The sequence below is a fragment of the Cyprinus carpio genome, chromosome A8, assembly GCF_018340385.1.
Source record: "Cyprinus carpio isolate SPL01 chromosome A8, ASM1834038v1, whole genome shotgun sequence".
Lineage (NCBI taxonomy): Eukaryota > Metazoa > Chordata > Actinopteri > Cypriniformes > Cyprinidae > Cyprinus > Cyprinus carpio.
In genome coordinates this window covers 11,417,975-11,441,100 of record NC_056579.1, presented here as the reverse complement: position 1 = coordinate 11,441,100, position 23,126 = coordinate 11,417,975, and the positions used below count along the sequence as shown (strand labels likewise).

Below are 23,126 nucleotides of genomic sequence, written 5' to 3'. Positions count from 1 at the left end.
GCAATCTGTGGTAATTTATTTTTAGAAAATGTTCAGTAATTTTTCATTTTTACTTTATGAGACCCATGGATAGGACACAGTGTTCTCCTTCTGAGAAGATCACTGTTGCTTTGGCTCTCCTATATGGGTATTGTGATCAGTAAAAGGAATCCAACTAAAGTGGCTAGGCATATCAGCAATATGACAAAATCAACCACATGTATAAAACTGGAATAAAAAAAAAATTAAACTATTAAATAATAGTAGCAAAATAGAAAATTAAATAACTTTTTGTTTTTATTTTACTGTCTTAAAAAGTGTCCTTGAAATTCTGGCCAGGTTCTCAACAAAACAAAACAAATAATCTTCTTCTAAAAAACAACATCATGTTTTTATTTTAAAGTGTAATATTAAGCTGGAATTGGAGCAAACACCACTTAAAGACTGAAACCATGTTCAAAGACGATTAAGCAATCCTGGAGCCTATCATGGAAAAAAACTGGAAAAAAATACACACATACTGTTTACACAAAATGCCAGACAAACCTGAACAATGATTATAAGTGTTAATATTTCAATTATTTATTAATACAGTTCTTAAAATATTTATTTGAATAATTTAAAATACTGTTTATATGTTTTAGGTGGGAGAATCCATCTGTAAATGATGTTTAAAAGTAAACAGACAACCATAGACATGAATGATGGAGTAAAAACACATTTACATATATAAAACATGTTCAACATGATAAGCTGTTTATAAAACAAGTCCTTTCAGATATCTGAATTTAAAGAAAGAATTTAAAACTGCCATGTTGACAGGGTAAATTGGAACTTGTCTCTTTCACATATTGAGCATGAACTGGTCACAATATTTCAGAGCAAAACCTTCTTTTTCTCACCAGTCTTTCTGTGACTCAGAACAGCTTGATTGGTCAGTCAGGATACTGTTGCTCCACCTACTGATGACCTGATTGGCTCTTTTTATGTTATTCAAAAAGATGTAACACAAGTCATCTCGTCAGCCAGTTCCTCTTCCTCGTGGCTCCTGATCGGCTCCTCATCACTGTATATGGCTGAACTACACATGTCTGTGTGGTTCAGGAAGCCTTGGCTCTCCCCAGGGCCCCCACGACTCAAGAGATCACTTGCAGCACTTTCCATCTCATCTATGGTCATGTGACAGGCATCTGCAATCTCACGCTTGGCAAAGGCTACAAATTTTGGGTCCTTGGCATACAACCCCAAACCCTCAGAGATCAAGACCTGAGGAAGACAAAAAGAGAAAGATCTGGAGTGACTAATGTCCCTATACATGTCAAACTCAGAGGACATATATGTTACTGTTCAAACGTTTGTGGTCTGTAAGTTTTTTTTTTAAAGAGGTTAATATGTTTACTAAGCAAAAATTAATCAAATTGATCAAAAGTGACAGTAAAGACATTTATAATGTTCCAAATATCATATCAGCATATGAGAATGATTTCTGAAGGATCTGGAATAATGACTGCTGAAAATTCAGGTTTGCCGTCACAGGAATAAATTATATTTCATAATATATGAATGTTATTGTATTCGATTTTATATTTTAAAATTGTTTTATTAAATATATTACATTCCATTATTTTACTAGATAATTTTCTTTAATATAAAGTCCATATATAATCTATATACACACACATACATACACATATATTAATATAACATAATTATATTACATTATACTGTATTATATTATATTATACATCTAATACAGCAGCATTACTTATTTTATGAGGAGCTCCTGTGTTTGCTTAGATGTTGTTAAGTAATGTTCCCTTGACGTTGTAACATGTTAGAATGTTACTGTAATATTGATGTAGTCAAAATGTAATTTGTCTGTAATGTTATTTTGATATTTTTGTAATGTTGCTCTCAGCTTTAGTGTTTCTCTGCTCATACCGCTTCCACCAGACTGTCAGCGCTGCCTCTCTTCTCACTGTATTGAGGACTGAGTTGGGTGGGGACTCTGAGGGTAGTGTAAGCTCTATATGGCTGCCCTCCTCCACCTGTAGAGGGTCCCGAGTACCATCCCATACCGGGATGCCGAACCGACGCAGGCACTCCGACGGCACTGGCCTTTTTGTCCCAGATGCCCACAGATGCCTCTCCTGCTCCCTCCTCCTCTACCAGGATAAGGGGAGCGTAGAGGAGATGACCCCGTCGAGGGCTGGTGTTTGCCCAGGATGCTGTTGAACCCGTAGACGATCTAGCGCTGCTTTGACGAGAATCGTAGCTCCCGTATCCCTAAAAGGGAGAGAAAGAAACAAAGGAAGACTGAGTTACATAGATTCTGTTCAAACTCACTTTCATAATGTTGTGACTCATTAATATTCAAGGGAGTCGCTTCAGTTGATAAAAGCAGTTGACAAACAAGAACTGAGAACTGTATGAAGATAAGTTGTTTCTTCATCTACAGGCAGTTTAGACCCTGTGGACTTCTGGAAAATAAAATCCTTGTAGAACATTTTTAAGCATGTTGAATTCTTCTGCTAAGACTAATTTCATAATAAATAAATAAATACATAATTTAATATTTTCACACACACATCTCACATATGGTCACATATATTCACAACAATTAGCCCATAATAAACTTTTTTCAAAAATGTATTTACTGAGCAGTGTTAGTGAAGCACATACTTGAGATTGATATGCGAAATGTAATATGTAATATATAAAAAATAATTTTTACACAATGCATATTAAGATAAGTACATTTATTTAGCAGTTTGATTGTTTTCATAGTTGTTAAAATAATTACTATTTAATTAATATTTCAATTGAAAGCCTGGGTCTGGGAAAAGGGAACAAACTATAAAATCAAATGAAAATCAAAAAAAAAAAAAAAGGTTTTAATGTGATCTTCATTTGACAAAAACGGAATTATTTTCATGTAATTTATTTTAATGTTTTATTTTATAATCCATGCCACCTTACTCAGCGAATAAAACATAAATACAATGTAATAAATAAAATCCATGTGTGAACTTAAAAACGGAAAAGATGTAACGTTGGAGAAGATAAACACAATTATTTGATAGTGTGTCATGGACAAGAAATGCTATAAAGTAATATTACCTGTGAACGCACTCTGCAGGGTGGGGAGTTCTGATGGTACGTTCCTGGGATGGGCAGATCATCGCTGCTACCTTGCCTTCTTAAACACTGTATGTTAAATGAAGCCTTTCTCGCTGAGACACAGACAAAAAATAATGAAAAGCAGTGAAATTTACAGATTACTTCTACGAGTTCAGTACAAGCCTTTATTACAAACACACAATATTATAAATAACAATTATTAAATAAATAAATCACAACTGATAATTTTACCAGTAGGTGTTGCTGGCAGCAGGCGTCTCCGTGCTGTCCTCCTGCCTTCACCATAACTGTTTCCATAATGATTACCATAGACAGGGTGCCTCATAGAGTGTCCATCATACATGTCTCTATGTCCCGGGAACATTGTGCTGTCCTCTGGATAACCGTGCCTGAGGACAAAAAAGATTTTATAGATTATAATCCATGAAATTAATCAGCCTCCAAATATGAATTGATTCATTCAGGCACAGGTGAGACTTTATGAGTACCTTTCTCTGGAGATGACACTCTCACTGTCCTCATCTTTTCCATAGAAGCGCTGCTCTCCAGGGTACTCACCATCTTCCTCTCTCCGAGATAGCGGAGAAGAGAATCTGTCCCTGGAGTCTCTCCTGAGGGAGAAAAAAGGAAACCAGTCGTCAGCAGGAGATTGAGAGAACAGCAGACAGGAACAGAGAAGGGTAATGGGTGGTTCTGCAGACTGTGCTGAATGCTTACCTTGGGTATTTGTAGTATGATGGTCTATCAAACACACACACAGTCAAACAAACAAACAAAAAAACAGTATGTAAAATAAATTACCAATAAATTCCATAACTAATATGAGGTATAATATAAATAAATACAGTACAAACAACTAGATTTACCTCCTGGGCAGCTGGTCAATCACACCATTCTTGTGTTGGTAATGAGAGGAGGAACGCATGCTGTCTCTTCTTCTAAAGTTCTCGTGCTCCAGAGTGCCGTTCCCATTTGGTGTTTTTGCTAAGGAGCTCCTACGTCCCAGTCCCCCATTTAGGATGCCATCTCCTGAGACAGGAACAGGAGCACCGCTGGGAGTAGTGGCCAAAGAGGAGCGCCGGCTTTTGCTTGAGGGCTCAGTGTGGCCTGCATAGCCATTTTCGTTCTAAGAAGCCAGCAATATGAGAGAGAAAAACAACAACAGAATTTTGTATTGTTATGGATATCCAAATCAGAGACATTTTTTAAATTATATTTATAAATTATATTTACACTACTGTTCAAAGTTTATACAATTGTACAAAGTTTCAGTACAATTTGTTTTGGAAAAAATTACATAAAATTAATCAAATGTGACAGCAAAGACATTTATAATGTAAAAAAACTTAATATTTCAAATAAATGCTGTTTTTTTTTTTAAACATCCTATTTGCATTCTGTTTGCAACAAGAAATGTTTCTTGGTCACCAAATCAGCGTATTAGAATGAATGTGGTTGAACCTATGCAAAAACAAAACCAAACAGTGGCCTAATGGATAAGGCATCAGTCTCTGGAGCTGGAGATTGTGGGTTCAAGTGCCACTTGGGTCCCCAGCCTTTTGATGTTGCTAAAATTTCATGCAAAAATTATTTTCCTTTGAGCACAAATTACTCAAATTACCCCACAGATCACAAATCACTCAAACTACACTACAGACGTCTAACTTTTACTAAATAAACCAACTACATCAATCAAACACTCTATGATTGACGTGTAAACAAATTATGCACCTAGATACAGTATATGATGAATGCTGGCAACTCCAATGTCTAAGGGAAGGGAATGCAATAGTTTATATACTAATTTCATGCATCCAACCAAACCACAACATCTACACCTGCACCACAAAATCCTCAGTCCAAACTTCTATACATTACCTTATATCTGCTCCTGTCTGGTACTCAAATTACCATCCATCTCAATAGAGCAAGTGCCTCATTACTCTGAATGATGATCTAATCCTTCTGTCTCTCACCATTTGGATATAATGGGCTATTTTCTATTCAGCACATTTATAAGATGAATTTAGTGTGCTTCAGTTAATTGATTGAAAAACAGCTTAATTACACTTTCAGAAATGTGCTCCAAAATAAGATTAATGGTCCAAGTGATAAGCACCTTATAACAGGGATCATCTTCATCTTGCTCCTCCTCCAGGCCCTCCTCTTCCTCCTCCAGATCTTCGTTCATGGCCAGTCTCATTTCTGGCCCCAGGTCCTGCAGAGTTCTCAGCCCCGCCTGACACAGATGCACACGGAAAGAGACAGATGCCACAGTATATATATGCAGCTCACCATACAGCTGAGATATACAATACATACAATCAGGCACAATACATACAGCACAGACAATCAGGCTCCAGACACCAATTTATGTAAAAAAAATATATATATAAATAAATAAATAAAAAAAAACAAACAGACACGGCTACATTTTGGCCCAGCAGTTCAACAGAGTTTACAGCAACTAAAGGGGGCCCAGTGGCCTAATGGACAAGGCATCAGCCTCCGGCATTTTGCTAAAATGTGTGATTTAACAAATACAATGGTATTATTGTATCCAGATAAAGACTCTCCAGAAATAAAATGCAGAAGCTGGGATAGAGATCTACCTGTAGAGCTAAAGGGTTACCATTCTCTGACTCTCCCAGACCCACTATCTCTTTCCTTTTCCGGAACTTCCTGAAATAGTCCTGGATCAAGAATGTGGCATAGAATTTACCCACAGTCACTTCCTCCTCTGTAAAATAACCAACATAAGAATGTTGCAAATAAAACAGCACAAAAAGTTGAAAAATGTTTCTGATTTGTGTAACTGTGTTGTTTGGGTTTTGCAGCATTCAGAACTGAATTGAGGATGGTTTTTAAATCACAGTTAAATAGGAATTGCAATTTAGTAAGTTCCTTATTCCATTTAAAATTCAAAATTCTGTAGGCTATAGAAAATGAATTCAAATTCACACTTAAATGGGAGACAATTCATAAATTCTGAATTTTGCCAAACCCTGGTGCATTGTGGTAATTGTACTGATTTAAAGAACTAGATAAAGTAAATGTAATCCAGAAAGAATTTACCAGTAGGGGGAGGAATAACCTCATCCAAAATTTTGGGTTTTGTTCTCTTCCAAATCTTCTTAATGATGATTCTCAACTCTTCGTTCTCTTGATCAGGGTTCCCTGAGAACAACACGACAGCCACATCAGCTTACACAGCTACCTAAGACCATCACCCTCTACACACAGATTGTTTTATTCATTTTCAAACAGTTTAACTGCATATTGTTATTCTGCATGGTAACCTGTATGGCTGTATGTGGTTGAATTCAGTGATGTTTAATTTAAAAGGAAAAAATGTGACAATGAAATAAAACCTCCAGTGTTTATATGCAAAGCACACCTTCATATGAATCACCTGTACTTCAAACAGAGAGGTGAAGTGGATGAGTATGCAAAGGGTGTGTGTGTTTGTGTGTATACCCATACTGACCCTCAGTTTTAATTTTCAGAGCAGTTCTGACCAGGGCAAACAGGGTGGCATTGAAGGTCACCGTACCATCACTGTTCAGGGGCATATTCATGGCAACCAGCCTCTAACAGAAAGATAGAGGGAGATATAGCGAGAGAGAAAGAAAGGAAAGTGAACAGACCAAGTGGATTTTGTGTGTGTATCTGTACCTTGCAAGCCACACGGTGAGGACACAGCTTTCCAAATCCAAGTGGCGGCTGGATTCTCCTGAGCAAAGCCACTACATCCAAATGTTTTATACGACCCCTGGAAAACAAACACACATTTAATTAAACTAAAAAATAAATAAAAAACCATTAGAGAGAGACTGATAATCTTACTTGGCTTCAGGGTCATACTCTGACCAGATTCTTTTAAATTCATCCAGGTGATGTGGCCCGAGAATTGACCAATCACGGGTCAGATAGTCGAAATTGTCCATAATGACAGCAACAAACAGATTAATAATCTGAAAAAAAGCAAAACAAAGACAAACATTTGCATTTCATCATGCAAATCACACTGAAAACATTTCAGCCAACAAAAGGCTATCGTGCCTTGCATAATAATAACTAACAGAGATTAACAATGATTTTTTTTCTGTATAAATATTTATTTATAGTTTCATTTGTTAGAAAAAAAGTTAAAATGTAGAGTTTTCTTAAAAAAAATTAACAAGTTAAGATCAAAAAAAAAACTTCATTAGGTTTTTAATTTTTAATAAAGCTGGGAAATCATACATCCACAATGTAACTGCATGACAGGAGTTATAAAGGGAAAGTTATGAAGAATAGAGTTAATTTAATAAACAACAGCGTTTTACCAAGAAGGCGCAGAGCATAAAGAAACTGATAAAGTAGACAATGGCAATGTTGCTGCCGCAGGAGAATTCTTCCCCGGGTTCACAGTCTGACTCTGGGTCACAGCGCTTTCCCGGAAGACTGGCCAACATGATCTCCTGCCATGCTTCACCTGTTGCACACCTGCACATGAAGAGCACAGATGCTTTTATCCAAAACAACTTACATTGCATTCAAGGTATACATTTTCTAGGAATCAAATCCGTGAACTTGATGTGGCTAGTACCATGCTCTTCTGTTCTGACTTTGAGTGACAGAAAAGCACACTCTCTCACCTGAAAAGAAGCAGTACAGCCTGAAGAAAAGTCTGAAAATTGTTGTTCCTGTTAATTTGTGTGTGGTCATGCATGGCGATCTTTCCGAATGTCTGATGAATAAAGCATTTATTATATTTTAAATGGTTTACTTGTTTCTTTAACAATAATAGAAATAGTATAAACTAAAAATATAACAAAAAAAATATATATATACATTTTCCCAGCCTTCAATTACCTGCATTCCAATCACAGCATAGATGAAGAAGATCATAGCGATCAGAAGAGCAACATACGGCAGGGCCTGAAGGACAACAAGAACAGTTAGACTACAACATTTGCTCAAAATATGAAAAAATGTTTTAGTAATCATTGTCCTCTGACCTGGAGTGATTTCACAAAAGTCCAGAGCAGGGTACGAATGCCCTCTCCCTTGCTGAGCAACTTCACCAGTCGCATTACCCGAAACAGGCGGAAGAAAGTAATGGACACACGAGAGCTGTCCTCTGAGCTCTAAGGAGAAAGAAAAGAGAAAATGAACTACTGTATACGTTAACTAATGTCTGCATTAAACACATTATTAGAATTTAATAAGACTGAAATGATAGTTGAGACAGAAAAAAAATTACCACTGATTTTAACTTGAACTGCACACTATGGCAAGTAATCTGTGCACATTTAGCGTATATTATAGAACCATATCTATTCCTGTCTTGTTGGTTGCATAAGGAAAAGAGAAACTCACACTGAACTCTGTAACCACAATGTCCACCACACTTCCCACCACAATCAGAGCATCAAAAGAATTCCATGCGTCGACAAAGTAATGCTGAAGAACAGAAAAAAATGATTAAAAATCAACCAGATATTAAGAAGAACATACTTTGACATGTTCAAGATGAAATAAAGCTTCAGAATGAATGGTAAACACATATCACATCTGCAAGTGAAATGACTGACCCTGAGTCTGAGAGCCATCAGTTTAATAATCATCTCCACAGTGAAAAGGCCGGTGAAAACCATATTGAGGATGTCCATCACATAGCTAAAAAATTTGGACTGGTCATAGTGCTGTGGAGGAATCCAGAAAGAGTGTGATACTACATTCAGCATTTGACTTATATGTTTAGATTTATGTTAATTTATGGAGGCCTTCTTCAAATGTTTCAGTGCAGCTGACTTCTTTCTCAAATGGTGCTACTCAATACTATTTTAATTCTCAATACTATTTCAGCACTGGCCTCAGAGTTCATGTTGGAGTTTAAGTATGCTCATATAAGCTCAGATTCACAATACCAAAATAGACTAAAATGACTTTGTCTGTGGTTCTACATGCTGATTATACTGCTTTTGTAAGACTTTTCAGACTCAGCTGTTTACCTGCACAGCCAGAGTAACAGTGTTGAGGAGAATCAGCACAAACATGATGTACTCAAACCCTGTGGAGTTGATTATAGACCAGAACTTGTACTGCACTGGGTTTTTGGGGATGTACAGCTTCAGTGGCTGGGCCTTTAGGGCATATTCCACACACTGTCTCTGTAAGTAACAAAAAGAAGCAGACGTAATGTGAAAAATACACACTGGACTGCAATAGTGCACAACTCATCTCAAACGGGCTATTATTCAAAATGAAAAGTCAACATGAAATCTTATATACTTGCTCTTAATACAAGTTTCAGTTCATATTATGAACGATTTATCTGTGCATCATAACACTTAGACTGCAATAGCAAAATGCTATTTATTCAAACATGCATTTGTTTTGACTCCATTCTGGTCTGAAACACCCACTGTTTGTTTCTGATGAATAAAAGCCTTTTTTTTTAATTGAATAATCCATTTTACTTAGATATACAATACTATTTAAAGGTTTGGGGTTGGTAAAATTTTTAATGTTTATGAAAAAAGTATTTTACACTCATCAAAGTTGCATTTTTTTAAACAAAAATATGGTCATATTGTGAAATATTATTACACCATTACTATTATAATATATTATAAAATGTAATTTATTCTTGTTGTGGCAAAGCTAAATTTTCAGCGGCCATTACTCTAGTCTTCAGTGTCACATGATCCTTCAGAAATCCTTCTTATGTGCTGATTTGATGCTCAAAAAAAAAATTTTTATTACAGTAATTATTACAAAAAATCATACTGACCCCAAACCTTTGAAAAATAGTATGTCACATTATTACAGAGGTGAAGTTGGTTGTGAACCTAACTGCAAAATGTAAAATACTGGAACATGTAAAATATTCTTTAAAATAGCCTTTCTTCCAACCTGATTTTTGTCCAGCTCACAGTTCTTGAACTCAGCCTCTCCTTGCTCACGAAAAGTGATGATGACAAAACCCACGAAGATGTTCATCATGAAGAAGGCGATGATGATGATGTAGACGATGAAGAATATAGAGATCTCCACACGGTAGTTGTAAATGGGGCCGTGATTCTCTGCATTGGCATCAATGGCTTTGTAGAGCAGCCTGAGCAAGGAAAAACAGGATGTGGAGCATATTGTACAAACATGGTCATGGTGACCTTCAGTGACATATGGAGGAAGATGTCAGAAGAGCAGACTCACGCTGGCCAACCCTCAAAAGTGGAGACTGTAAACAGGGCCATCATTCCCATCAGTACATTATCGAAGTTGAATTCACTGTTGATCCAGATCCTCTCTCTCACCATTGGATGACTCACATCTCCATCTTTATACACCACAAATGTGCCCCTGTGTCACACGAACACACACAACCAATTTGTAGGCACAACATGTTACCCAAATGCGCACACATGTGGTTAATGTAAGAACAGAATTAAACAGTAATGATAGATGCAGAAATATGGCATACTTGCACTGTTCTGGAGTGTTTTTAGCTTCATCTGTGCAACGATAAAATTTCCCCTACAAAATACAACAGTAATAATGCATTACAAAGTACATTAGTACATATTAGTATATATATATATGCTAATGTTAAACTTGTGGGAACACAGGATGTAGACAGCCTTTTTCTGTGTGCGTTTTACCTTGAAAAGCTGAACACCGATGCAGGCAAACATGAACTGTAGTAGAGTGGTGACGATCATGATGTTCCCGATGGTCCTTATAGCCACAAACACACACTGTACCACATGCTACATACAGTACACACAGAGAGAGAGAGAGAGAGAGAGAGAGAGAGAGAAATGGAGTTTGCACAATAACAATGGCAGAGAAACACTCAAACTATTTTGTGAATTTGAATTACACTAACATTCAAAAGTATGGGGTCAGTAAGACTGTTGTTTAATTAAGGACGTTTTAAATTCATCAAAAGTAACAGTAAAGATGTATGTTACAAAATACTTCTATTTCAAATTAATTTTGTTCTATTGAACTATCTATTAATCAAATAATCCTAAAATAAATGTATTATGGTTTCCACAGCAATATTAATCCGTACAAATGTTTCATGAGCACCAAATCAGCATTTTTTAAATTTATTTTATTTATTTATTTTTTTAATTTTTTCAATTTACATTTAAAACTGTAATAATAATACAATATGACTGTATTTTATACTGCTATATTTTACTGTATTTTTACAAATAAATTCAGCCTTAGTGAACATAAGGGACTACTTTCAAACACAAAACAAAAAAACTTACAGAGCCCAAACTTTTGCATGTACTAAAGATTAGAGTATGTAAATATGAAGATAAAGGAGGCAAAGAAAAGGAAAAAGGTAAGAAATACAACTGCCAATGAAATATTGTCATAATTGGCAAATAATTACATATATTCCTGCCTTTAAAACCTTTGCCGACAACTACATGTGCAGATAAAGCACAGACACAAACACACTAAAAGATGTACCTTGAGTCCTTTGGCTCTGTTGATCGCTCGAAGAGGCCTCAGAACTCTGAGCACCCTTAGGATCTTCACTACAGAGATGGCACTTGAACTAGTAGAGAGAAAATGAAAGAGAGGTTTTAAAATTTGTATGTGTGGACGCATAAAGCATAGACTGGTATTCATATCTTCATCAATGTCTCTTAACAGTGTGATTCATATGGTTTCATAAGCAATCAAGTCATTACCCCTTTCACCTTGTCAGAGTGAATACAGGTATTTCACCTTTTTCATACAATTATGCGCCAAAGTAAATATTATCAATATTTAAATTAATAGTTAAAAACATTTGTACATCAGATTTTTATGTATTTATTTATTTTCACATTTGCATTGCATTCAAAGCTGGATATAGGAGCCATCTTCATTTATCCACCAGAGGGCGATGCATACACTTAGAGACACTGATCCATACATCAGATATCTCACAGATTCACACTAATTATGAATAGGGAACTTTTGATATATGAGTGTAGTGGACTTACTGTAAGAAGAAGGAGACCAGAGACACACTGACCACCAAAAGATCCAACAAATTAAACCAGTTTCTACAGAAGGAACCCTGATGGAGGAAAGCGCCATGCACGGTCATCTACAGAGAGAAAAGGGAAGGGATATTTGAAAAAACATGAGGGCATTACAACACTTCAGTTGTTTACAAAAATATTTGATTGATTGATCGGTACCTTCAGTAAGATCTCCACAGTGAATATAGAAGTAAAAGCATAATCAGCATAACCCAACACCTGTAGAGAGCAAAAAATCAGTTCCCCTGATATATATAAAAAAATTATCACTCGCATGTATGATGTATGGTGACAGATTTGTTGCATCCATTGCTGTTGAAGATTCCTACCAAACAATCATGGTCTGAACCCTCTCCATAATGTCTTCTGAAACCTTCAGGGAAATAATAGCTTGATAGCCATTTGTTCAGGCCCTTTGACCCCAGTCCTGACCCCAAATCCCAATTCTGATTGCTTGATCCCAGTGTTGTTCCAGGACTAACAAGGATGCTGATCAAAGAACATTTCCTACTTAGGTAAATCAAGCGTGTGTGTGTGTGTGTGTGTGTGTGTGTGTGTGTGTGTGTGTGTGTGTGTGTGTTTGATGGTCAGCTGATTTAGGGATAGCGTTCCCCAGCTGGCAATAAAGAGCTCGTCCAATATGCCAATCGGGACAGCTGCAGTAAATAGATACTTACGATGCTGCTTGTGTGCGAGCAGGAAACTCACATTATTCCTGAAGGAGTGAGCTCTGATAGGGTCCTCTGCAGCCAGAGAAATGCTGCTGAGAATGATGAAGACCAGGATGAGATTAGTGAAGATGTGGTGATGGATCACGGTATGGCAGCCCACTCTTATTCTGGAGGAAGGCACAAAGAGAATTGTGGTTAGCTTAGCTGTGTGTTGTCTACATGGTCCAAAATTTTAAATGATAAAACATGAACATGCTGTGTCCACAACCACTCAGTAAATATTATATCAATATCATTATATGAGTGAGTGAAGATTAGTGTATTTGGATACATTTCCATACATTATCATATATTTTGAATTATGGTACATATGTGTTGCATCCCAAATAATTCCAGATTTTGCAATTGAGTTTGTAAACAGAGGGAAAACTTGTATTCTTGCTGTTTAAACTACAAAAATAAAACAGATTTGAATAAGATATGATTTTACTATTTATCTTAACAAAGTTAAAGAGATTTGACTTGTTTACTGAACATAGGGTGAAATTTATCTGAGAAGCCAAACATTTTATTTTATTGACAAATAACTCCAGATCTTTGTCCTGACACATTCCTGGTGAAAATATGTGGAAATACTATTTATATGTTTAAGGTGGAGTGAGTGGCAAAAATATAGTAGTCTATATGGGAAAAAAGGCAAAGTAATTTCTGTGCCATAACGCAAAATCCTGTTATATGACTGGTTTAAAAAAAAAAAGAAGTGTTTTTTCCCCCCAAAAGTATTTTGGAATAGTTGTGGAATACCTGGAATCCTTGCATAAAGTATTTTACATAAAGAAAATATTTACACAAATATATATTTATATAACATAGTAACAAAGATTTAATCAGAGTTCACCCAAAATGTATTTTGTTTACTCACCCTCAAGTCATTCCAAACCTGTATGACCTACTTTCTTCAGCACTAAAGAAGACATTTTGAAGAATGTAACCAAACAGTTTTGATAACCACTGACTTCCATTGTATGGACGAAAAACAGAAACAAAAAAATATTTCTTTTTGTGTTCTGAAGAAAAGAAAATCTACAGGTTTGGAATGACACAAGTAAATTATGACAGAATTTATTTTTGGGGGGATAATGGACAAGCATTGTCTTGTAATAGTGTGTGAGTGGTTCAAAGTGCACACCAACCACTTGTTGGTCTTGCTGAGGCAGAAGAATGCACTGCCCTCTGGGATTGGTAGAACTTTCTCTTTAGGAGGAGCAAAGTCAGCAACATTGAGCTGAGTTATCCCTTCTTCTAGCAGAGAAGAACAGAACACTCAACAAGAGGGACTGTTAGTGCAATGAGTATGTGCTGTAAGATGAGTAACCATGGTCACAAATGTCTTCTAAATCATTACAAAACTTTTCAGAATGAACAAACTGTTCCAATGCAATATGCTGACTAATGTCTGTGGACTTTACCTCCATCATCTCCCTCTTTAGGCTCCTCCTCTTCCTCATACTCATCATCTATGTCCACCTGTTGAAAGCAGAATTCAAGAAAGACCTCAGTGTGACAATTCTTCAACAACAACAAAGACGGAGGAGTTTGATTTCCATACCTTCACCTCTTTGTTCTCTATTTCACCTTCACCCTGTCCCTCTTTTTTTTCTCTGTCAGGATCAACAGAACCGCATGTCATAATTTTAGTTGGTTTTTGCATATACAGTACAGTGGGTGAAAATGCTTCTATTTTGCACTTTTGCAAAAAACATTATCAGCATAACAATTTCAGTAAAATGTTGAAATGAAAATTTAACATGAATGTCAGAATGTCTTAGCATTTGGTTTATCTCCCTTTTGCTTTAATGAAAGTTCGTAAGGTGTCTGTTATAGATTTTTTTTCTTTTAAACCTTTTCTTTTTTTCTTTTTCTATGTTTAAATGGGATTTTAGTATCTTAGATTTTGAGTGTGTACCTTTGTACCCCATAGTGTATGTTTAAGAATGATAAATGCATATTCTGTTATATTTAGAAAGATAGATGAGGTGAGATTTAATATGATCTGAGATGGTTTAAAAACACACTCAATCTTCTTATTGTCTCCATCCCCTCCTGCTAAGTTGTCGACAGCAATGGCCAAGAAGACGTTCAGCAGGATATCTTAGAAAGCAGAGGTTAAGATCCAACAACCATACAAACAGAAAGATAACAAACCAAGACCAACATCAACAACAAAAACAGAAATCAGCATTTGCACTAAGGATGGAAAGATATGTTTGCTTTTCAATCAAAGAACAACGTTGTTGAAATAGTGTTAAGTTGGAAACCTAGTAGATAACTGCATTTTGGTAACTCAAACAGTAAAGCATGAAACTAATGATGCAAAGGCTGTGGGTTTGATTCCCGGGGAATGCTTTAATCAATCCAATGTATATGATGAATGTAATAAATTTAAATGAATAAAACTGTTGGTGTTTCATTGATAATATCAGATAAACAAAATGAAAGCCTAATAAATAAGCAAGTGAAACTGGTTTCAGATAGAAAAGGATACAATTACCACAAATGAACAAAATCACAAAGTAAAGACAGACGATCATTCCAGGGAAAACTGGGCCGCCGTATGCCATGATACCATCATACATTACTACATTCCAGTCTTCACCTGTTAATATCTGTAGAGAAAAAAAGACCTACATTTAGCATAAAAACCTTAATAACAAAAGACTTCCTTAACTTTATACTTTAAATGCATCATGCTTCTTTAAAAAGCATTGTACATTACAGATTTTTAATTATTTTTCTGATTATTAAATAACACAACATGATGTTTTCACAATTGTAGGGGAGTTTATTACCTGAAAGCAGGTGAGCAGGGCCTGAGGGAAGGAATCAAAGGTACTTCTCTTGGTTTGTGTCTCATCAAAGTTGAACTTCCCTCCAAATAACTGCATGCCAAGCAAAGCGAAGATGATGAGGAAGAGGAAAAGCAACAGCAGCAGGGAGGCAATGGACTTCATTGAATTCAGTAGCGAGGCCACCAGATTGGACAAAGCCGTCCAATGGCTGAGGAGGACAAGAGGGGCAAGAATTAGCAGGGTGGAAATGTGATAGGGAAGGAGAGAAACAACAGGAACAACACAAAAAGTCACCAGAAGAAAAGCGGAATTAATTTTTTCTTCTAGAAAATAACAAAATCACACATAGTTTTTAGACATGCTCTATATTTGACAGAGTTGCAAACATTAGAAACCTAAAAAAAAAATCAATAGAAAATAAAACAGCTTATATGATATTCAGTTTCCTGAAAAAGAAAAAAGGCATTTTAAAGAGTTAGCTTATTTGCACCCTATTAAAGGAAGTGGCAAAATTGTTTAGGAGGCCTGAGTACCGTGTGACTTTGAAGATCCGAAGCAGGCGGACGCAGCGCAACACTGAGATGCCGAGAGGTGGCATGATCTCCATCTCCACAAGAACTGTCTCCAGAATCCCACCGCACACGACAAAACAGTCAAAACGGTTGAAAAATGCCACAAAATATCCCTGCAACCCCAGACTGTACATTTTCAACAACATCTCCACCGTGAACAACGAGAGAAGAACCTTATTGGCAATATCTATGAGAGAGACAGAAAAAGAAAGAGGCGGATATAGTATATAGACGTGATCACAGCCCAACCTTTTTGTCAACATGTATGTAATTGGTAACACCATAATGGACTCCTTCTTTAAACCTCAGGAGAGACACAGCAGTAAGAAAACATCAGCTAATAGAGTTTTATAAATAAAAGTGTGGCCGATGCTGTGAGACAGTACACATGCCATGTCAGTAAAAAGTGATGTTTGGAAACACCCTACATACCCTGAACATCTGTGAGCCAGTCTGGTTGGTTATAATGTTCTGAAGCACTGAGAGCCGTATTGAGGAAGACCAGGATCAGGACCAACCAATAGAATGTCACAGATTTCACTGCTGTACGACAGTTTCTACGGATGCAACGGTTCCAGCGGCGCAGGGCACGACTAAGCAAACACACACAAAAGTACTAATCACTGTATAGATTTTTTTTTTTACAGTTAAATAAAAAATTCCATTATACACATGTATATATTATTGTAAATGATATGTATGTATATTTACCAAAATATATGTTATGGATATACATAAAGTCCAGAACAATATGTCATGAACCGAGTGATCAAAGCTGTTATAAAGGACATGTACTGCAAAAAATGATTTACATAATCTGTATTTTTGTCCTTTATGCCTGAATAAATTATCTGTAAGATACATCGTCTTGAGGCGATGTATCGTACATACAGATATTTTATTTTGGTAAAAATATCTAAATATCTTTAAAACAAAAGAAATGTACTTGAAAAGCAAAACTGCATAAGATAAGAATTATTTCAGAGAGTATATCTTAAGTTTATTGAAGGAATACTTCCCCACAAAAATGAAAATTTGCTGAAATGTTACTCAACTTCAGGTCATCCAAGATGTAGATAAGTTTGTTTCTTCATTGGAACAAATTTATAGAAATTTTCAAGTCTTATTCTGACGGCACCCATTCACCTCAGAGGATTTATGGGTGAGCAAATGATATAAAGTTACTTGATACATTTCTCCAAATCTGTTGTGATGAAGAAACAAGCTCATTTACATCCTGGATGACCTGAGGATGAATACATTTCTAGCTAATTTCAATTTTTAGGTGAACTAATCATTTAAATTTTTACTGCCCCAATGACAAATTTCTTGTTTTGTTTTAAGCATAAACCTTTAAGCAAGGGTAAATTTTGCTAGATTTATGCTTTAAACAAAAAGCAAAGTTTATATATCCAGTTGGTGGACCCTGAACTACTAGTTTTTCCTCACAGTGACTCACCAGCACGGGATCTTCATAATGCGAGCACTGAAGTCAAAGGACAGTGAACAAAACATAACAAAATGACAGTGAGCTCAAAGACAATCACAACACAGAGCAATTGGCAAAATTATGGCAAAATGAAAAGATCCTGTTCAGATACTGAAACAGAGACAGCCAAAGAACTCAGAGTAATAAACTGACTTGTAAGAGCACAAAGAATATAAAGAAAAGAGAACATAAGGAGCTGCAACTGAGAAATTAAAGGATGACTCTCCATTATAGCTGATAACAACTTTCATTAGTAAGCCGGCAGGACAACACAATGACAAATGTACTGTAGTGTCTTATGCTGTTTCTAATTATAATGGGTATGTATGTGTGCGTATATTATTACCAGCAAGCAGCACAACAATCTGTGTGCTCCTCATCTATGTTTTCAGTGTTCACGGAAGCTGTTTCACTGGCTGGAAGACTTGCTATAGCGAGTGAAAAACAGGAGGAAAGAGAGCAAAAAATACACACAGAGACAGGAAAGGACAGTAAAAAAGATAGGTATAAGAGAGACAAAGAGAAAGGAAAATGTCGGCCACACATTGACACAGTTTTGCAGAAACGCAATCTTTTTGAAATAGGGTCAAAGCACTTAATATGGGTCCAGCTGAGAGATGTAATTTCTAGCCCCAGATGTAAATTACACAATCAGACCAGACTAAGTTGTGGGGGCTATATATAGAATAGTGGGGGAGTGAAGGGGTCATGTGTCTCGTTCTGATTGGCCGTACCATGGGTTTCGTTTGAGTGGCTGAACCAGCCCCGAATTTCCCCCTCTTCTTATCAGCTAGGTCACGCAAGGTCACACCTGAGGGGAGATTGAAAGATGGAGAGATAAAAAGAGTGAAAGACACAGAATAGAACAAAATGAGAACAGATGGAAAAGCAGGTTAGGGAGAAAAATGGCCATGGTTCTGTCTGAAGATGTTTGTACATGTCTTACATCTTATATTACACATACATGTGGTTGGGGGGAAATCTTTACCTCAAACGTCAATAGTGAGATGAGATGTTTAATTTATTAATAGTATATAGAGTACTCTGTTGAAGGTAAAATGTGTCATTTTCTGCCACTAACGACTCCAAACTGAACTGCAAAAAAATAATGATTCATCTTTTTGGGGTCCATGGCAGAGTTATTTTAGTAGTATTTTTATCTAATACAATAGTATTTATTTATTATTTTAAATAGTTTTTTTTTTGTTTTACATTTTTCAATTTTTATTTTTATTTTACTTTAAGTTTCAGTCGTTTTGTTATTTACTTTTATCATTTTTATTAGTTTTTTTTAAATTCTGTTTTCCAAATGTTTTTAAGTTTAAGTTTTTTCATTTAATATTTACATTTTATTTTAAATTATTTCAGCTTTATTTCTATTAACAAAAAACTATTTGTAAGAGGGTTCTTTGATGTGCTGAAAAATTTAAAACGTAGTTAACATTTTTACTTTACATTACATTTTTAATTACATTTTTGAGGTGATAAAAATTAAAAAACGTAGGTTAACATTTTTACTTTACATTTTAATTAAACATGCACAAATTTTTTTCATATCTAGAATATTTCTATTATTGCTCATTTTGCTTTCAAAACTCTGGTCAGAAATCATGAGATTAATCACAATTATTTTATTTTATTGACAACCATAGTTTTAAACAGCAAGAAAAAATATTATATCTAACATTAATAGTGGTTAAAATATGTTGCAAAGTAAATATTCTACAGATAATATTTTAATAACTTGCTTTTGTCTTAGTCTTTATAAAAAGATGCTTAATCCTTCTCTCATTTGATGTGAATGAGTAATTATAAATTATATAACCATTACATTTTATATAACCATTACATGCCATTACATTTTAGTTAGGGGGCCCTCAGAAAGGGTTCAACATATTTGGGGCCCTTGGGATCAAAACGTTTGCAAAAACCCTGTCTATAATTAATTGTCTCTGTATGGTAAACTAGTATAGGAGAAACGTGTGATTAAAAATTAACAAGTGATATCAAGGACAAAGGGTGGTCTAGATGATTAAACAGAGGAAGAGATCTCACGTCTGTTCCCATCCCCTCATCAAACTCATCAATGTCCTCAGCCTGAGTGATCCAGTCCATATATCCACACAGATCCTCCTGCATCTGCTGTTTCTCACGAAGCTTCTGGAAATCTCCGCGAGCTTTCGCCTTGCTCTCTCTCCTTAGAGAATTCTCTACCACACAAGTAATGGCCTGTGTAGGACCAGCTAAACAACAAAAGCACACACGCACAATACAGAGGCAAACACACACTGTGGACTTTCATACTCTGTTTTTTCACAGAGAGGTAAGCAGCACGAGGAAAAGAATCTTTGGGGAATCATACAGTCTGCAGGAAAATCAAAACTGCTACTAATCAGCAACTGGGGATTGTAAAATATCTGCTATCCTTGCTCATCTACTGCTGTCCTCTGTTAAACAATCACTCACACACAGACATGCAACAAATTAGAATGCACAGGTCATGAAATGACAAAGTCTTAGCTCATAATTGTTTTAATTGCATTATGTACTAAATGTTTTAATTACATGAATTGTCACATGATGTATCTACAGTATCATGGTATCAAAGTCCCAAAACTGAAATGTAAACACAATAACATTAAACATTACAAAAAGTGGTAGAATGGTAAATAAAGTGGTAGGGACAAATCAGGCATGGCCAAACTACTTGCCCACCAAACACCCATCTATCCTATAACTCACCCCGCATCAACACCCCCAACACAAGGTTGAGAACAAGCAGAAGGATCCAAAAATGACCAGACTGACAAAGTAAACCCACGGGCAGCTCAAAAAACCAATTGCAATCATTCCCCATCTACAGAGATGAAAAACACACAGGCAAAGCAACTGTCTCAGTGTCACAAACCACAATCATGTCCTTAAAAGAGAAAGTTATGAACCATTTACAGTCCCCCCCCCCCCCATCTGAAGACACAGCTTACCGTAGTTACCCAGTACAAAACGTCTGTCCCAGCCCCCCAATTTGGATGCACTGGAACACTGTTAACATGGCAAATAAGAAGTTTATCAAAGTTAGTGATGCCCGCCCGTTTGGTCCCTCCCCCCATTTTCCCCCCCCCCCCTGCACCTCTGAGCCATTTGGCAGTGCACTGGCGCGACCGTGACCAGCAAACGCACATGGAGACTGGATCATCGTCTGCAATAATTATCTGAGAAAGATAAGAGAGAGACCCGATGGAATAAGAAAGAGAGTGACAAGAAATGCACATAAATATTTTATGAGAGTATGTGTGGTTACTGGTGCCTATATAATACACAGGTGCGATTGCATTCGTGTCCGATGAAGAGCTCCAGTTCCAATGATGGCATAGATTGATGATGAACAAAGAGGACAAGCAGAGAAATGTGCAACAGGGGGTAACCATGCCTTCATGATGGAGTTTTGTTTTAAACACATCTGCCAGGCCTGCCACACACACAGAGCATAGAATGATCATAATGGAGCACAATCTGTAAACCCAAAACTTTATATAAAAAACGTTGTACTTTTTGGGCATAAGAAACGAAACATTCCCATTCTGACTGTTTTTTATGTCCATTATATCAATTTAGTATTTTTATTTTTTTTTTTTTTGCAAATAATTTATTTTAAAATAGTCAGCATTTTCAGTAAGACATTTTGTTTATTTTACGTTTTAGGCCAATTTTTTCTAATACTAACATGGCATACTATTATATGTTCAAAAAGTCAGGGATCGGTAAGATTTTTCCCTGTCACCTTAGTTTACTCAGACTGCATTCATTTGATCAAAAATACAAACAGTAATATTGTGAAATATTATTACAATTTTAAATATTTTGTCTATTTTAATATATTTAAAATCTAAAACTTATTCATGTTATGCAATGCTGTTTTTTATGCAGCTATTACTACTGTCTTAAGAGTCACATGATCCTTCAGAAATCATTGTAACATCTTCAGATTTATTAAAAACAATGTTTAAAATATTTGAATGAATAAAAGTTCCAAAAAGAGATTTTGAAAACAGAACATTTTTTGTAACAATGTAAAAGTTGCTTTTGTCACACTTTTTAGCAATTTGAATGCAGCCTTGCTGAATATAAAAATATTAATTTCGCTTCAAAAAATTATTTTTACTGATTCCAAACATCAAACAAAAACATTTTTTTTATTTGAAAATAATGTTAAAAATGCAAAATGTGTTGTCTTGTCATTTTGATTATCTTGATCAAGACAATGACAGCAAGAACCTAACAGCATTTCCGTTCCGAATAGTTGAGGAATTTTTTTTTAATGGTGTTTTCCCCCCAGTAAATGTAATGGGTATTTTGAACAATGAAGAAGAAGTGTCCTCGTTTTCCAATGTCAATCTTTGCCCTCACTGGGAGAACTGCCAGTTATTAAACGTGCAGGCGAACACAATGAGGGAGAAATACCATCATTCAATGCCGGTAGGGCAGGAAAGATCCACACCACAGCTTTCTAAATGTACTGTAGTTGGAATAAGTCAATGGTTTACATGATCTTGTTTTTTTTCTGCCATCTTGACCAGCCTAGTTGTTACAGTAGCAAATGGAACTGTGGGGGTTTTCAGCACCATGGACAGTGCTCTTAGAAAATAATCATCTTAATATTGTAAAGACAAGCAATTTAGTTGGTTTTTTTAGTGATTCAGGAGTGTGTGGCAGTGGGTCTGATTTTGAAATGACTGCAGAACAGCACAGCCTCAGGTTGCAATCATGAGTCAAGCTAAACTACTGAGGATGCTGAATGTATCTGCAGGCCTAAATTATCATGACGCTAGAGAGCTTGATCTACATCAGCCCCTCTGATTAACTGTTATTAACTATTAACTGTTCAAAACACTGGTGCATCACTCCATACAAAATCTCCATGACTGTTTTCTATTAAAATCCATTACTGAATAGTTCATAAGCAATGTAAACCAGATTAAATCAGGCATCAAATTTAACTAACTTGTGTTCATTTTATTTCTATTACAAACACAAACTCACTGGGCACTCCTGAAACCAGTCTGAGGGGTCCGTAAGACTCTGAGGCTCGGAGAGCTTTGACACATCCAGACCTCCAGTAGGTTTTCCCTCGCCTGGCATGTGGGAATGTTGTTTCACCAGACTTATGGGTAACTGTCTCCAATACCACACTGAACAACCTGCAGAACATTAAACAACAAAAAACAAATTCACATAAATATGGCTTCATTAAATATATATTCAAATTGTAAAATGTATAAGGTAATATGAAAAGTAAATTTCACAGCGATCTTCTGAGCTGTCACTTTAAAATCTGATTAAAAAAACATTTTTCATATGGATGCTAAATACTGACCCATATGCTC

General features: G+C 35.9%; 1 protein-coding gene across 1 annotated transcript; it reads right to left on the bottom strand.

Annotated features, from left to right (window-relative positions):
- Positions 1-350: 350 nt before the first annotated feature.
- LOC109087149 (voltage-dependent L-type calcium channel subunit alpha-1F-like) lies at positions 351-22,881 on the bottom strand. The gene is made up of 42 exons (XM_042763032.1): positions 22,783-22,881; positions 20,485-20,599; positions 19,798-19,985; positions 18,477-18,519; positions 18,089-18,170; positions 17,713-17,739; positions 16,686-16,846; positions 16,215-16,440; positions 15,682-15,889; positions 15,378-15,498; positions 14,908-14,983; positions 14,442-14,493; positions 14,302-14,359; positions 14,029-14,134; positions 12,870-12,999; positions 12,321-12,380; positions 12,120-12,226; positions 11,599-11,686; positions 10,770-10,877; positions 10,592-10,644; positions 10,324-10,470; positions 10,024-10,225; positions 9,120-9,278; positions 8,700-8,810; positions 8,485-8,568; positions 8,124-8,252; positions 7,978-8,043; positions 7,761-7,852; positions 7,449-7,608; positions 6,967-7,094; positions 6,796-6,892; positions 6,608-6,710; positions 6,196-6,297; positions 5,733-5,860; positions 5,240-5,359; positions 3,987-4,246; positions 3,838-3,861; positions 3,609-3,731; positions 3,352-3,509; positions 3,100-3,212; positions 1,921-2,265; positions 351-1,245 (listed from the first exon to the last, which is right to left on the bottom strand). Exons 1-42 carry the CDS (start codon positions 22,879-22,881, stop codon positions 973-975), a joined length of 5,232 nt encoding a protein of 1,743 aa, XP_042618966.1. The 3' UTR covers positions 351-972.
- Between the last annotated feature and the right edge of the window lie 245 nt (positions 22,882-23,126).

Excerpts from the sequence above, each read along its gene's own strand:
- LOC109087149 (XM_042763032.1), bottom strand. The coding sequence starts at position 22,881 with ATGCCAGGCGAGGGAAAACCTACTGGAGGTCTGGATGTGTCAAAGCTC. Across the intron at positions 18,520-19,797 it reads ATGAGGGGATGGGAACAGAC|GGGGAAATTCGGGGCTGGTT; the intron begins GTGAGATCTCTT and ends TGATAAGAAGAG. Across the intron at positions 10,226-10,323 it reads ACTTTTGAGGGTTGGCCAGC|GCTGCTCTACAAAGCCATTG; the intron begins GTGAGTCTGCTC and ends TTCCTTGCTCAG.